This window comes from Pongo abelii, chromosome X (genome assembly GCF_028885655.2).
Source record: "Pongo abelii isolate AG06213 chromosome X, NHGRI_mPonAbe1-v2.0_pri, whole genome shotgun sequence".
Lineage (NCBI taxonomy): Eukaryota > Metazoa > Chordata > Mammalia > Primates > Hominidae > Pongo > Pongo abelii.
Window position 1 is genome coordinate 139,511,965 of NC_072008.2, and position 12,432 is coordinate 139,524,396.

The 12,432-nt window shown below is 43.7% G+C and overlaps 1 protein-coding gene and 1 non-coding gene across 2 annotated transcripts in view; both read right to left on the reverse strand.

Moving 5' to 3' along the window:
• Nucleotides 1-6,551: 6,551 nt before the first annotated feature.
• Nucleotides 6,552-6,655, reverse strand: LOC112131118 (U6 spliceosomal RNA). Its single transcript, XR_002913266.1, has one exon. It is a non-coding gene; the product is annotated as a U6 spliceosomal RNA (small nuclear RNA).
• A 3,928-nt stretch (nucleotides 6,656-10,583) lies between these two features.
• GPC3 (glypican 3) overlaps nucleotides 10,584-12,432 on the reverse strand; it is a 459,357-nt gene continuing 457,508 nt past the window's right edge. Inside the window, exon 8 of the mRNA XM_024240565.3 lies at nucleotides 10,584-11,132. Within this exon, the coding sequence (XP_024096333.2) occupies nucleotides 10,963-11,132 (170 nt within the window). The 3' untranslated portion in view covers nucleotides 10,584-10,962. The remainder of the gene's footprint in view (nucleotides 11,133-12,432) is intronic.

Genomic DNA, 12,432 nt, shown 5'->3' on the forward strand with positions numbered 1-12,432 from the left:
GAGGCTGAGGTGGGCGGATAATTTGATGCCAGGAGTTTGAGACCAGCCTGGCCAACATGGCAAAACCACGTCTCTACTAAAAATACAAAAAAAATTAGCTGGGCATGGTGGCGTGTGCCTGTAATCCCAGCTACTCGGGAGGCTGAGGCATGAGAATCGCTTGAACCCAGGAGGCAGAGGTTGCTGTGAGCCGAGATCATGCCACTGCACTCCAGCCTGGGCGACAGAGTGAGACCCTGTCTCAAAAAAACAGACAAACAAATACACAAAAACCAAACCAAAACAAAAAAACCCCTCCTATTCATTTCCCCGTGTGAGCCGCAGAACCAGCCTGGAGCAGGCAGTACAGGACTTAAGGTAATTGATAGTGTTCTTAGTGATACCGGGGCCGACCCGATGCTGGAGAGAATGTTGACAAAAACTTCCCCAGTTTTCTAGAGTTTTACCAAAACTCACATAGGGGAGCCATGCTGGGGAACCATAGATTTCATATTATTAACTGCTATAGGCCTAAATGAGAGTCTGAAATCACAGGAAATGAGACCATCAACATTAGAACTAACCCTTTGATGCAACAGAAAATCCCAAAGTTTAAAAGCAACTTAAAGAACTAAGGAGATGGTAAACTTACCCCTGAAAAGGAGAATTTGTGGCAATCAGTTTGGGATAGATTCTAATTTGTTGGGAGCCCTAAGCTGTGTTTGAAATATTCATGATATTAGAAAGACGACCACTAACTACAGGCTTCTGGACTGAAATAATGGTAATGTGGTAAACTTTTTATAATCCAACAGATTTGGCAAACTAAATATACTGTTTTCTTTTTTTTTTTTTTTCTTTTGAAACAAGATCTCGCTTTTTTACCCAGGCTAGAGTGCAGTGGCATGAACATAGCTCACTGCAGCCTTGATCTTTGGGGCTCAAGTGATCCTCCCACCTTGGCCTCCCAAAGTGCTGGGATTACAGGCATGAGCCACTGTGCCTGGCCTATGCTGTTTTCTTTTTTATATATACATACATTGCTTATTGATTTTCATAGAATTCAACTATGGTAAAATACGCAGAACAAAAACATACTGGAGGTGGGTGTAGTGGCATGTGCCTGTAGTCCCAGCTACTTAGGAGGCTGAGGTGGGAGATTTACTTAAGCGTGGGAGGTTGAGGCTGCAGTGAGCCATGTGCTCCAGCCTGGGTGACAGAGTGAGACCCTGTCTCAAACAAACAAACAAACAACAAGAACAAAAACAAAACACATACTGGGAAAGCGTCTAATCTTTCTTGGATGATTTAGGACTTTGATTGCTCTAAATAGAAAGTTAAGGAGGAAATTGATTCAGAAGTTTAGACAGTATGTGGCCACTTGAAAACAACTCAGTTTTTGCCGTAGTTCCTAGACAACATTTTTGCCCTGTTGGGTTTTTGCAACTGTAGCCATAAACAAGTTCTAGAAAATTGGGAAAGAATAAGGCTTTCTCGTTGGTAACATGGCAGAAAACAATATGATATCATTCTAGTGAAATGAGCCCTAGGTTACTAATGAATGCTCCATCAGTAGCAATTGAAGCAGGTCAGAGTTGAGGGATACGATTACATTTCACATTTGGCCAGTGCTTAGTGGCCTCATTGCTGTATAAATGTGAAGGTCTGTGGTCCTGGTTGTCTGAGAGAAGGTGAGTAGTTTCTACTCCATCTGCCAGGGCTTTGGACACTCGACGTTCCTTCCATAAACATCTTCTGTGGTGTGACCAAGTGCAAGAGGTGGAGCTGAGCACTGTGGGAGATGCCAGGCTAAATGGTCCCATTGACTGCAAGCCTAAGGCAGACACTTTTATTTGGAATTCCCTATCCTCTAGAAGCTTCTCCTGTCACAGTTATGGATGGTGTCTGGAAAGCTCTGAGGACAGGATACACCTCTTCAGATTTTCCAGAAGGGCAAAACATTGTTACTATTGGCAATGTATTGTAATGGTAAAAGTAAATGTAATTAGCCATGGTAATTGTGAAACACAAGTCATGCTTCTGTTTATTCTGTGATAGTAAACAAATTCAAAACAGGCTGGGCATGGCAGCTCAGGCCTGTAATTTCAGCACTTTGGGAGGCCAAGGCAGGAGGATTGCTTGAGGCCAGGAGTTTGAGACCAGCCTGGGCAACATAATGAGACCCCATCTCTACAAAAAATAAAAAATTAGCCAGGTGTGGCGGCATGTGCCTATAGTTCCAGCTGCTTGGGAGGCTGAGGTGGGAGGATCCCTGAGCCTGGGAAGTCAAAGCTGCAGTGAGTTGTGATCGCACCATTGCACTCCAGCCAGGGCAACAGAGTGAGATACTGTCTCTAAAAAAACAAAAAATTTGCATCAAGATAACACAGAAAGTGCACTGCAATTAAATCCAAGAAATCCATGCCCTGCTCTCTCCTCATACTTTTTCTCTTGCTATGCCTTTGCTCGTTCAGGGTAAAGGAAAATCTACAGGTTCTTGATTGTGGAAACCTGTAAGCAAGAAGTCTCTAGGATCCATGCAAAAAGCTCCTTTTCATTTCAAAATAGGCAGCATTTAGTGCCCTGGCTAAGACAAAAATGTGGGCAACAAATTCATCCCAAGTACCAAAGATTATTGTGGGACGGGGAGTATTTTCAGAGACAGAAAATTTCCTACCTCCTCAATTAGTGAATTCAGTCTATTCTGTGGTCATGTTCATGAACATTTAGGTGTGGGAGCTGGGTGGGGAGGAGCAGCCTCTCAGCCTTCCCTGAGAGAACAGCACAGAAGGGGTTACCTAATTCCACTGTGGGAGTTTTATCTGCCTCCTGGATGGTTCAGTGTAGGTCTATGTCTAGACTGATTACAAAAGCACCAACAAAACAAAATAAATACCTAACATCTTACAGAAAAGGCATGAAACCAAACAGTATGAGTGGGGAGAACAATGCCTCTGTTGTGACAGGAAGTCTTCGTGAGGATGATGGAATTCCTGCACCCCAGGTTCTAATTTGTAAAGGCAACATTAAACGTCTCAAAGCAGGCCCTGGCTTGAACACATTAATTTTGAAGGCAATGTGTTTGGTTAGATAAGGGATTTTTTTTTTTCACTGCCACTAGGATCAAAATGAAGATCAGTATAACTAACTCCGTCTGCATGGGCACAGATTTCAGAAAACAGCCTTTACTCTCATTCACCAATATAACCATTTGTTAATTCTGCTCCTTCCAAGTGACAAGGTGTGTGCAATGTGATTGAAAAGGCTCTGGTTGGCTCAGTCCTGACTTGCACTCACTGTGCTGTGTGACCTTAAACACATCTCTTAACCTCTCTGAGCCTCAATTTCTACATATGTAAAATGAGGGGGTTGGGGTTGCTAATGTATCTTTGTGAGTTGAAGACTCTAACAAAGCAAAATAAATGTAACAATCCCATTGCCTAATGGTGCTGACAACCGGGGACTTTCACCCAAAAAGAAAGCTGTAACATCATATCCAAAGTAGTTTTTAAATATGTCATTCTAAACTGAAGCTGCAGTTGAGTGATGGCTTGCTCTAGAATTCTAAGTCGAATCACCTCTCAAACTCTAAGGTCAGTGTATAACTAGGTGGCAAGTATGTCACATAATTGAAGGTACATTTGTTAAGCCAGTAGTTTCAAATGGCCTGAGGCAGAACATTTTGAATGCTTGTTCATTCCCTCAACGTTCATCCCCTCAAATATCTATTGAACACCTACTATGTACCAGGCTCTGCAGACAAGATGTTTCTCCTGGAATCCTATGCCTTCTCCTCCCTTCCCACCCCTGACTTTCCCCTTTCCCTTTCTTCTTTGCTTTTGGTTTTGTTTGTGACCCCTGGTGCAAAGGATTGAGTGAAAGCTACTGCTCAGTTCATGGTAGGCACCATAGTTGGTCTAGATAAGGCCCTTCTCTTGTTTTGTTTCATTCATTCATTTATTCTATTTTATTCCCAAAGCTCACTGGCATTTCCCTCCCTGCAAAGGTACCCATTCTAATGCTGTAAATGTATACCTTTTAGTATGTCTGTATTTTTGTAAAATATGTATTGTCTCCTGTATATATATATATATACTTTTTTTTTTTGAGACAGTCTCAATCTGTTGCCTAGGCTGGAGTGCAGTGGTGCGATCTCAGCTCACTGCAACCTCCCCCTTCTGGGTTCAAGTGACTCTCCCGCCTCAGCCTCCCAAGTAGCTGGGACTCCAAGTAGCTGGGACTGCACCATGCCTGGCTAATTTTTGTATTTTTAGTAGAGACAGGGTTTCACTATGTTGGCCAGGCTGGTCTCGAACTCCTGACCTCAGGTGATCCACCTGCTTCAGCCTCCCAAAGTGCTGGGATTACAGGTGTGAGCCACAGCGCCCAGCCTGTTCAAATATTTTAATTAATTCAAATGGTGAGATGCTATATAGCCCATGGAGTTTCTTGCCTTTTTTTCTTTTTTATCCATACTAGGGTTTTAAGATCCATCCATGCTGCTGGGGGTACATACGGTCTGTTGCTTTTCACTGCTGCATGATACTCCATGGTGTGCATCCTCACGTTTTACCTCTCCCCTCTCCCAGGGAGGTACCAGGGAGGTACCTGGAAGGTACCTGGTCCTGCAGTGCTTCACCATGGCAAGTATTCCAACAGTAATCTGCCTTGTGCATGGCCCACTATGGACCTGTGTCATATTGTTCTGCCTAAAGCACTCTTCTCCCTTAGACTTTGTTTGTTTGTTTATTTTTTGAGACGGAGTCTCGCTCTGTTGCCCAGGCTGGAGTCCAGTAGTGTGATCTTGGCTCACTGCAACCTCCACTTTCTGGGTTCAAGAGATTCTCCTGCCTCAGCCTCCTGAGTAGCTGGGATTACAGGTGTGCACCTCCATGCCCAGCTAATTTTTGTAGTTTTAGTAGAGATGGGGTTTTCACCATGTTGCCCAGGCTCGTCTAGAACTCCTGGCCTCAAGTGATCTGCCTGCCTCAGCCTCCCAAAAGGCTGGGATTACAGTCGCGTGCTACCACGCCCGGCTAATGTTTGTATTTTTAGTAGAGACGGGTTTTGCCATGTTGGCCAGGCTGGTCTCAAACTCCTGACCTCAAGTGATCTGCTTGCCTTGTCTTCCCAAAGTGCTAGGATTACAGGCATGAGCCACCATGCCCAGCCCTATGCTTTATTTTTCTATTTTTTTAATGTGAATCTTTCAAACTCAATACATTAATTTCTAAATATATAAAAGTGAATAAAAAGCTATGACCTTATTTGGTTGGTTCCTTGGCAAACCTAGAAGACCTTCTACATCCAAACTAGTACTGTGACTTTCCAAGAGGCCCCCTTAGAAGGGAATCATTGCACCAGGGACAGTGTCCTCAAATTTTCTGGAACTTTTCTTTGGAAAAAAAGAGAAACTTCCATAGCCCATAGCACATTCTTTGGAATCTTCTTGGGGTGAGGGAGGGAAGGGGCTTTGTTTCTTGAAGGCAGATTTGATTTTTGGGAACAGCTAAAAGCTACTTGGCAGCAAGTGTAGTGAATGAGGTGGGTGATCAAACTGAATAATATTATTTTTGGTTCCAAACAAGGTGTGACTATAAAGAAATGAGGCTGATTTTCTTGTATGGCACATAAACTAGCTCAACAGCAATTCCAAAAGAGGACTTCCAAAAATGCTGTGGCCTTGGCAAGAAAAAAATATTTCTCCACCCCAGTATACACACACACACACACACACACACACACACACACACACACACACGTGCACACACACACACACATAGTGTATGGCATCTGGCTCAATCCATAGACAAGGGAAACCAAAAGCCTTTGGAACGTATTTAAAAAACCAATTGTGCAAGTATGGGTTGGAAGAGAACTGGCTGGGCAGCCATTCTTGAAAAAAACCTATCACAGCTGCAGTTAGCCAGAACATGGAATTATCATGCACTAAAGAGTGTGATGTGGCTGCTCAGCAAGTGTCCGAATCCTAGGACTGCTCTGGCAGAGGTCCTGGACTTCTGCGGGAACAGAGACACCCATCAGTCACACTGTTCAGGCTCTCCCTGCCATGGGCTCAGCTATGGGCCTGACAGGACAAGAGGACCACTGGCCCACTGGAGCCCAGCTCACGAAGGAGCTTGTCAACACTGTCCAATGTGTTTGGAAAAGCAGACAACCCAGAGAAGGCAAGTGTCAGTGACTGAAAATTATTGCGAAAAGGGAGCTATGTGAAAACTAGTGCCATCTTAGTCTCTTTATTTTGTTTGTATAAATTTAAGGGACACAAGTGCAGTTTTGATTCATGGATGTATTGCATAGTGGTGAAGTCTGGGCTTTCAGTGTAACCATCACCCAAATAGTGTACATTGTACCCATTAAGTAATTTCTTACCCCTTACTCCCTCCCATCCTCTCACCTTTCCCAGTCTCCAGTGTTTATTATTCCACTCTCAATGTTCATGTGTACACGTTATTTAGCTCCCACTTATAAGTGAGGACATGCAGTATTTAACTTTCTATTTCCGAGTTGTTTTACTTAAGAGAATGGCCTCTAGTTCCATCAGTGTTGCTAAAAATATGGAATGCTTCACAAATTTGCATGTCATTCATGCACAGGGCCCATGCTAATCTCTGTATCATTCCGATTTTAGTATATGTGCTGCCCAAGTGAGCATTGCCATCTGAATCTCAGGATGCTCTTTATGGAAGAGCCAGAACCATAGGAGGAAATAATAGGAAGGCAGATTTAGGCTCACCCTAAAAAAGACTGATTCATATTATAGAATTGTATGCTCATGCACGTTCTGCACATGTATCCCAGGACTTAAAGTATAATAAAAAATAAATTAAAAAATATATATATTTCTCAATAAAGCATTGATTGTAAATACTGCAACAGTATGCAACTGCAAAAAAAAAGAATTGTATATTCAATACAATCTCATGTGTGTGAATATACATATACAGAGAGGGGGTGAAAGGCTGGAAAAATATAAATTTTTTTTTTGACAAGGAGTCTTGCTCTGTTGCCCAGGCTGGAGTGCAGTGGCGCAATCTCGGCTCACTGCAAGCTCCGCCTCCTGGGTTCACACCATTCTCCTGCCTCAGCCTCCCGAGTAGCTGGGACTACAGGCGCCCGCCACCACACCTGGCTAATTTTTTTTGTATGGAAAAATACAAATATTTAATAGTGGATTTCTATGTGGTATGGAATTATGGGGCAAACATCATTTTCTAAACTTTACATAATTATGTGTTGTTAGATTTTTTATTACCTGTATTTCATTTGTAATAACTCCTTTCCTTTAAGAAATGGATTTGCTAAAAATTCGAGGTATCCAACAACCAGGCTACTTTGTGACCTAGTGAGGGCCCTGCCTTAGGAAGTAATCAAGCAAACATTGTGGGATGAACTATCAGGTCCCTTCCAGTCTAGGGACTCAGTATCTGTTATTTTAGGAATTAACCTTATTCAAGTACCAGAGTTGAGTTGGTGGAAGTTCACTCATGCATCCAACGAGGAAGAGGCCTTCCAACACAATGGGGCAATTTCCCAGCTCCCAGGTCTCCTCTTCTAAGAAAAAATAGTCAACATAATTCAAGTGTAGGAAGTTTAAATCAAAGGATAGAATCAGGCCAGATGCGGTGGCTCGCACCTGTAATCCCAGCTTAAAGCCAATAGGATATGGTGGATTTTCCATGTTTTATACATGTGTATGATTATCCCAGCACCATGGGAGGCCAAGGCAGGTGGATCACTTGCGGTCAGGAGTTTGAGACCAGCCTGGGCAACATGGTGAAATCCCATCTTTACAAAAAGATAGAAAAATCAGCCAAGCCTAGTGATGTGTGCCTATAGTCCCAGCTACTCGGGAGGCTGAGGCAGGAGAATTGCTGGAACCAGGGAGGTGGAGGCTGCAGTGAGCCGAGATTGTGCCATCATACTCCAGCCTGGGTGACAGAGGGAGACTCTGTTTAAAAAAATAAATAAAATGGTAGAATCAACACGTCAAAGATGAAAAGCCACTAACTAGCCATGAAACTTGATTCTGAACTAGAAAGCAATAATTAAAAAAAAATACATAGAGAGATAGGAAAAGACAGAGGCAAAAAGCTAAAAGAGACAGGCCATTGATGATACATAGTTGATGCCAATAGGATATGGTGGATTTTCCATGTTTTAAACATGTGTATGGTTATCCAGTTTAATCCCATCTACGCAGCTGAAGCCAGCAGGTCTTGGACGTGACAGGGGAGTTATCTTTTGGTCCTCCTCACTCAAGCTGGATGGCCCATAGCTGCAGACAGAGTACCAGGACAGCAGAAACACAGGGTGCCTGGGGTCATGTTCTGGAAACTGAAGCAAGTCAAATACGACCTTAGGCTGGAAAAGTTCTGAGAGGCATTGGAGGGACAGCACATTCATGCCACCAGCTGGGCAGAGGGACCGGCATTTACTGCCTTTTGGGTTGAATGGTGCCACAAAATCTGAGTAACAAAGAGGTTAGAAATCTTGTCCTCATTCTCCATTTGGCAATAGGGAAACTGAGGTCTAGAGAGAGGAAGTGGATGAGAAGGGTGTGCGAAAACTGACAATCTCCTTTGCCTCCCAGAGAGGAGAAATAGACTTTAAGACAGTCCTCTCCTGCTTGCAGGAGCAAAGCTTGGTCTCTGAGCCACAAATTATTTTTTGCCATATCAAATAACAACATTTCCATGGAATGACAGACAGTTATTAAATGATAACTGGGCTTTAAATCCTTCTTCTGGGTTGGTGTTGCTATATTAGACTCTGAGTCCAAGCAGCAAAACTTTGCAACGTGTAGGTTTCATAAACCAAAGCCCAAAGTTTCTTACAAACCCCATTCAAATGCACAAAGAATGATGGTTTAAAAATAAAGACAACTGGCTTCTTTCTCTTTCAGGTCTTACCCACCATTACAAATCATTGAGATCACATTAACACATACAACTGATTGTAGTCTTAACTTCGATAAAACTAACCAAAGGAAACGCTAAACCAAATATTTCCAATTTGTGTTTGTGAGCATTTCTGCAAAGGATGAAGATGGATATTGGAAAATTGTGCTCTGCAGGGGACAGAAGTATGTTGGTGACAGCAGGAGAAGGGGTACAATAAGTTGTGAGAAATTACACATTCTGCTTCCCGCATGGTGACCCCCTGCCATGGGACCGAAATCGGAGATCCTGACTAGGACCACCTCGTAGAATCAAAGGGGACTTCCCCGTCCATTCCTTGACCTTTGCTCACACCCCTTCAGTGCATCTCACCCTCTCTGTCTTATATTTATCAGATGGAAGTTGAGTCCTCCCCCTTTAGAAAGAATCAACAATGTCTCTATTGACCTGATCTGGCAACAGGGCAATGTGCTAAGCATTATACACATTACAAAAATGGCGGGGTGGTTATTCCTGGGATCCCTCGGCAGCAGAATGTCCGAGTATCACCTAAGTGCCATTATTATTGCAATGTCGTATGTGTAAAAAACAGATTTTTTTTTTTTTTTTTTTTTTTTTTTGAGAGAGAGTCTCACTCTGTCATCCAGGCTGGAGTGCAATGGCATGATCTCAGCTCACTGCAACCTCTGCCTCCCAGGTTCAAGCGATTCTCCTGCCTCAGCCTCCTGAGTAGCTGGGATTACAGGCACCCGCCACCACACCTGGCTAAATTTTTTGTATTTTTAGTACAGACGGGGTTTTGCCATGTTGGCCAGGCTGGTCTCAAACTTCTGACCTCAAATGATCCACCCGCCTCAGCCTCCCAAAGTGTTGGGATTACAGGCGTGAGCCACCACACCCTGCAAAAAACAGATTTTGAGTAATAATACTGGGCCTATGGTTGATGAAAAGCCACTGTTGTAATTACTACTGGTGTCAGACCTTCAGTTCCATGAGAGCAGGGCTCAGTTCTGTTTTGTTTTCCACTGTCTCCAGCATCTGGTACAGTACCTGAAACCCAACAGGTAAGCAAAACCTACTCGTTGAATAAATGAATGTTGAAGAAGCTCACCTGAGGCCAAGAGTGAGAGTTGCTCCCTATAAATCATGGGTTTGCTGATGACACCTTCTGCAACCTGACCCAAAGCAACTGCTGCCCATGCCATGTGGCAGCCCCTGTGGAGAGAGGCAACACAGCAAGCTTGAGACAGCAGCAAAGAAGCTGGGGAGTGATTTCTTTGCACTGTTTGGGCTTACCTGTCTTGATTTGGGAGAAGGGAGAAGATGAATGGTGTACCTGTACCTGATTTACATAGAGGATTCCTATTTGGGCAAAGCATTTTTGGCAAAGTAAAAGTTGTAAAGAGAGACCAGACCAGGTAACTCTTTTGAGATACCCTCGGTTTCATAGACAAGATACTCCAACCCAAGGTTTCGAAATGAAGATTGTGGATTGCGAGGGAGTGGCTCTTATTGGTTCTTGGAGTCAGGATTGATTTCCACCCGGAAAGAAGGCAGGGAGGTGGGTTTCAAGGACCCTGTTGGGGCCTGATAAGAATATGTTGGATAGAAAGTTTAGTGAGAAGGAAAAAAAGCATTGCACAGTCACCATAGACGATGGTTTGCAAAAAAAGAGCCAATACATTTTTATTTGAGCAATTTATTTTTTTTTCAAAGAAATCCATGCAAAGAGAGAGAGAAGGATACAAAGGGAGGGAGTGAGAGAGAGAGAAAGACATGATAACCATGTTCTAAAAGCCAAACATAGGAGAATAATTTGGCACAACTTGATGGTTTTTTTTTCTTTGCAAAAGGACAATCTATATACTACCACTAAAATGTATCTTCCTCCAAAAGATACCACTTGATTTTCGAAAACATAACACATGGTTAGTCCTCTACTTCATGGCTGGAGGAGGTATACAGGATTAAAAAAAAATAGAAAAAAATAAGAAAGTGGTTCCCTTTATCGAGGAAGACCACAGGGTGCTGTAGGGCAGCACATGTGCTGGGCACCAGGCAGTCAGTGCACCAGGAAGAAGAAGCACACCACCGAGATGGCCATGCTGGTGAGAAGCTTCAGCGGGGAATGAACGTTCCCGAGGTTATGAAAGGTGCTTATCTCGTTGTCCTTCGGAGTCGCCTGCTGATTGTTTCCAGGCGCATCATCCACATCCAGATCATAGGCCAGTTCTGTCAATCAAAAGAGAGGGATTTGAAATGCAAGTCTACCCATAGCCTCAGTATAACACTATCCACAGCTCGAGCATGTGTCTGGACCACTGGAAAGCCTCAGCTTTGATTCCCTTTTTTAGGGAGGAGAAAAAGGCCACTGTGAGATGGGAAAAAGAAGGATATGTGGGGGTGGGGGGCGGGGAGAGGGGAGGCAGTGGAAGGAGCCAGCCAGAAGTGCTCCTTCCAGAGATCACAGCAAGCCGGAGTGGGGAGCGAACAGGCTGCACCCCACTCCCCTTTGGCTGCATCCACATTGCAGGGTGCACACTAGCCCTTTGCAACATCTCCTCCCAGGCAAGGTTTTGCTTGAAGGGCATTTTCACCAGATCTTATGGGTATCAAAATGTAAGATGCCATGTGAGTGACTATACTATGTGGTTGTGTTCTTGTGTGTATGTGTGCTGGTGGAGAGGGGGTGCTGTGGCTTCCCAGTGTACCTTTCTTAGGCCCTGCACCTTATATACATTTCCTTGTCCTGGGAGGTTTCCTTTAATTAGGGTTGAGGATAGGTAGTTTGCTGTTGAAAGTTGTTTTATTTTCCCAAATAATTCTCCTTTTATCTATAAGGTCTTTTCATTTCCCCCTAGAAACAATCCTCGCAAAAAAGCAAAATTGATCAAAGCATAGATTTAAACTGATATCAAGTGAATGGGAGTAAGGAGAGGCTAATGGGCAACAGCCTTTCATTCTTTGACTGCCTAGCATTTATGATATATGTTCATGATTCTGAAAAGAAATCAGGGTGTTATTTAGCTTGTCCTAAAGCAAAGGTGGCCCCAGAAGGCAAATCTAAGGAAGACAGTGGTTTATCAGGAAATTCAAGATGGCTGACCCTGGCCAAGGGCTCAATATCTTTCAGATTTGCTTTTCCAGATTTAGAGATCAAATCTATCTCTTGGCTCTTCTAGACTCCGTTGCCAATGTTGCTATTTCAATATCTTGTGAAGGTGATATGATGTGAGCAACTTCACCAGCCAACTGTCTGGTAGCCAAGGGAGCTAGAAAGATCCTTTGCGACACTGAGATGCCCAGCAACAGGCACAGAGGAAATGACTGGGATTCTACAGAGGGAAGGAAGGAAGAGGAAGGAAGAGCTTCTCTTACAGGGGATGAAACACTCAATAAGTCACAGGAAGAAAGTGTGGGGACTCAGCTAGTCCAGTACAGAGCAGGGCCCAGGACCAAGGCTCTGCTAAGGCTGGCACTGGTTAGGGCAGGCAGCAAGGTCAAAGTGATCAAAGCCAGGGAGTCTAATTTC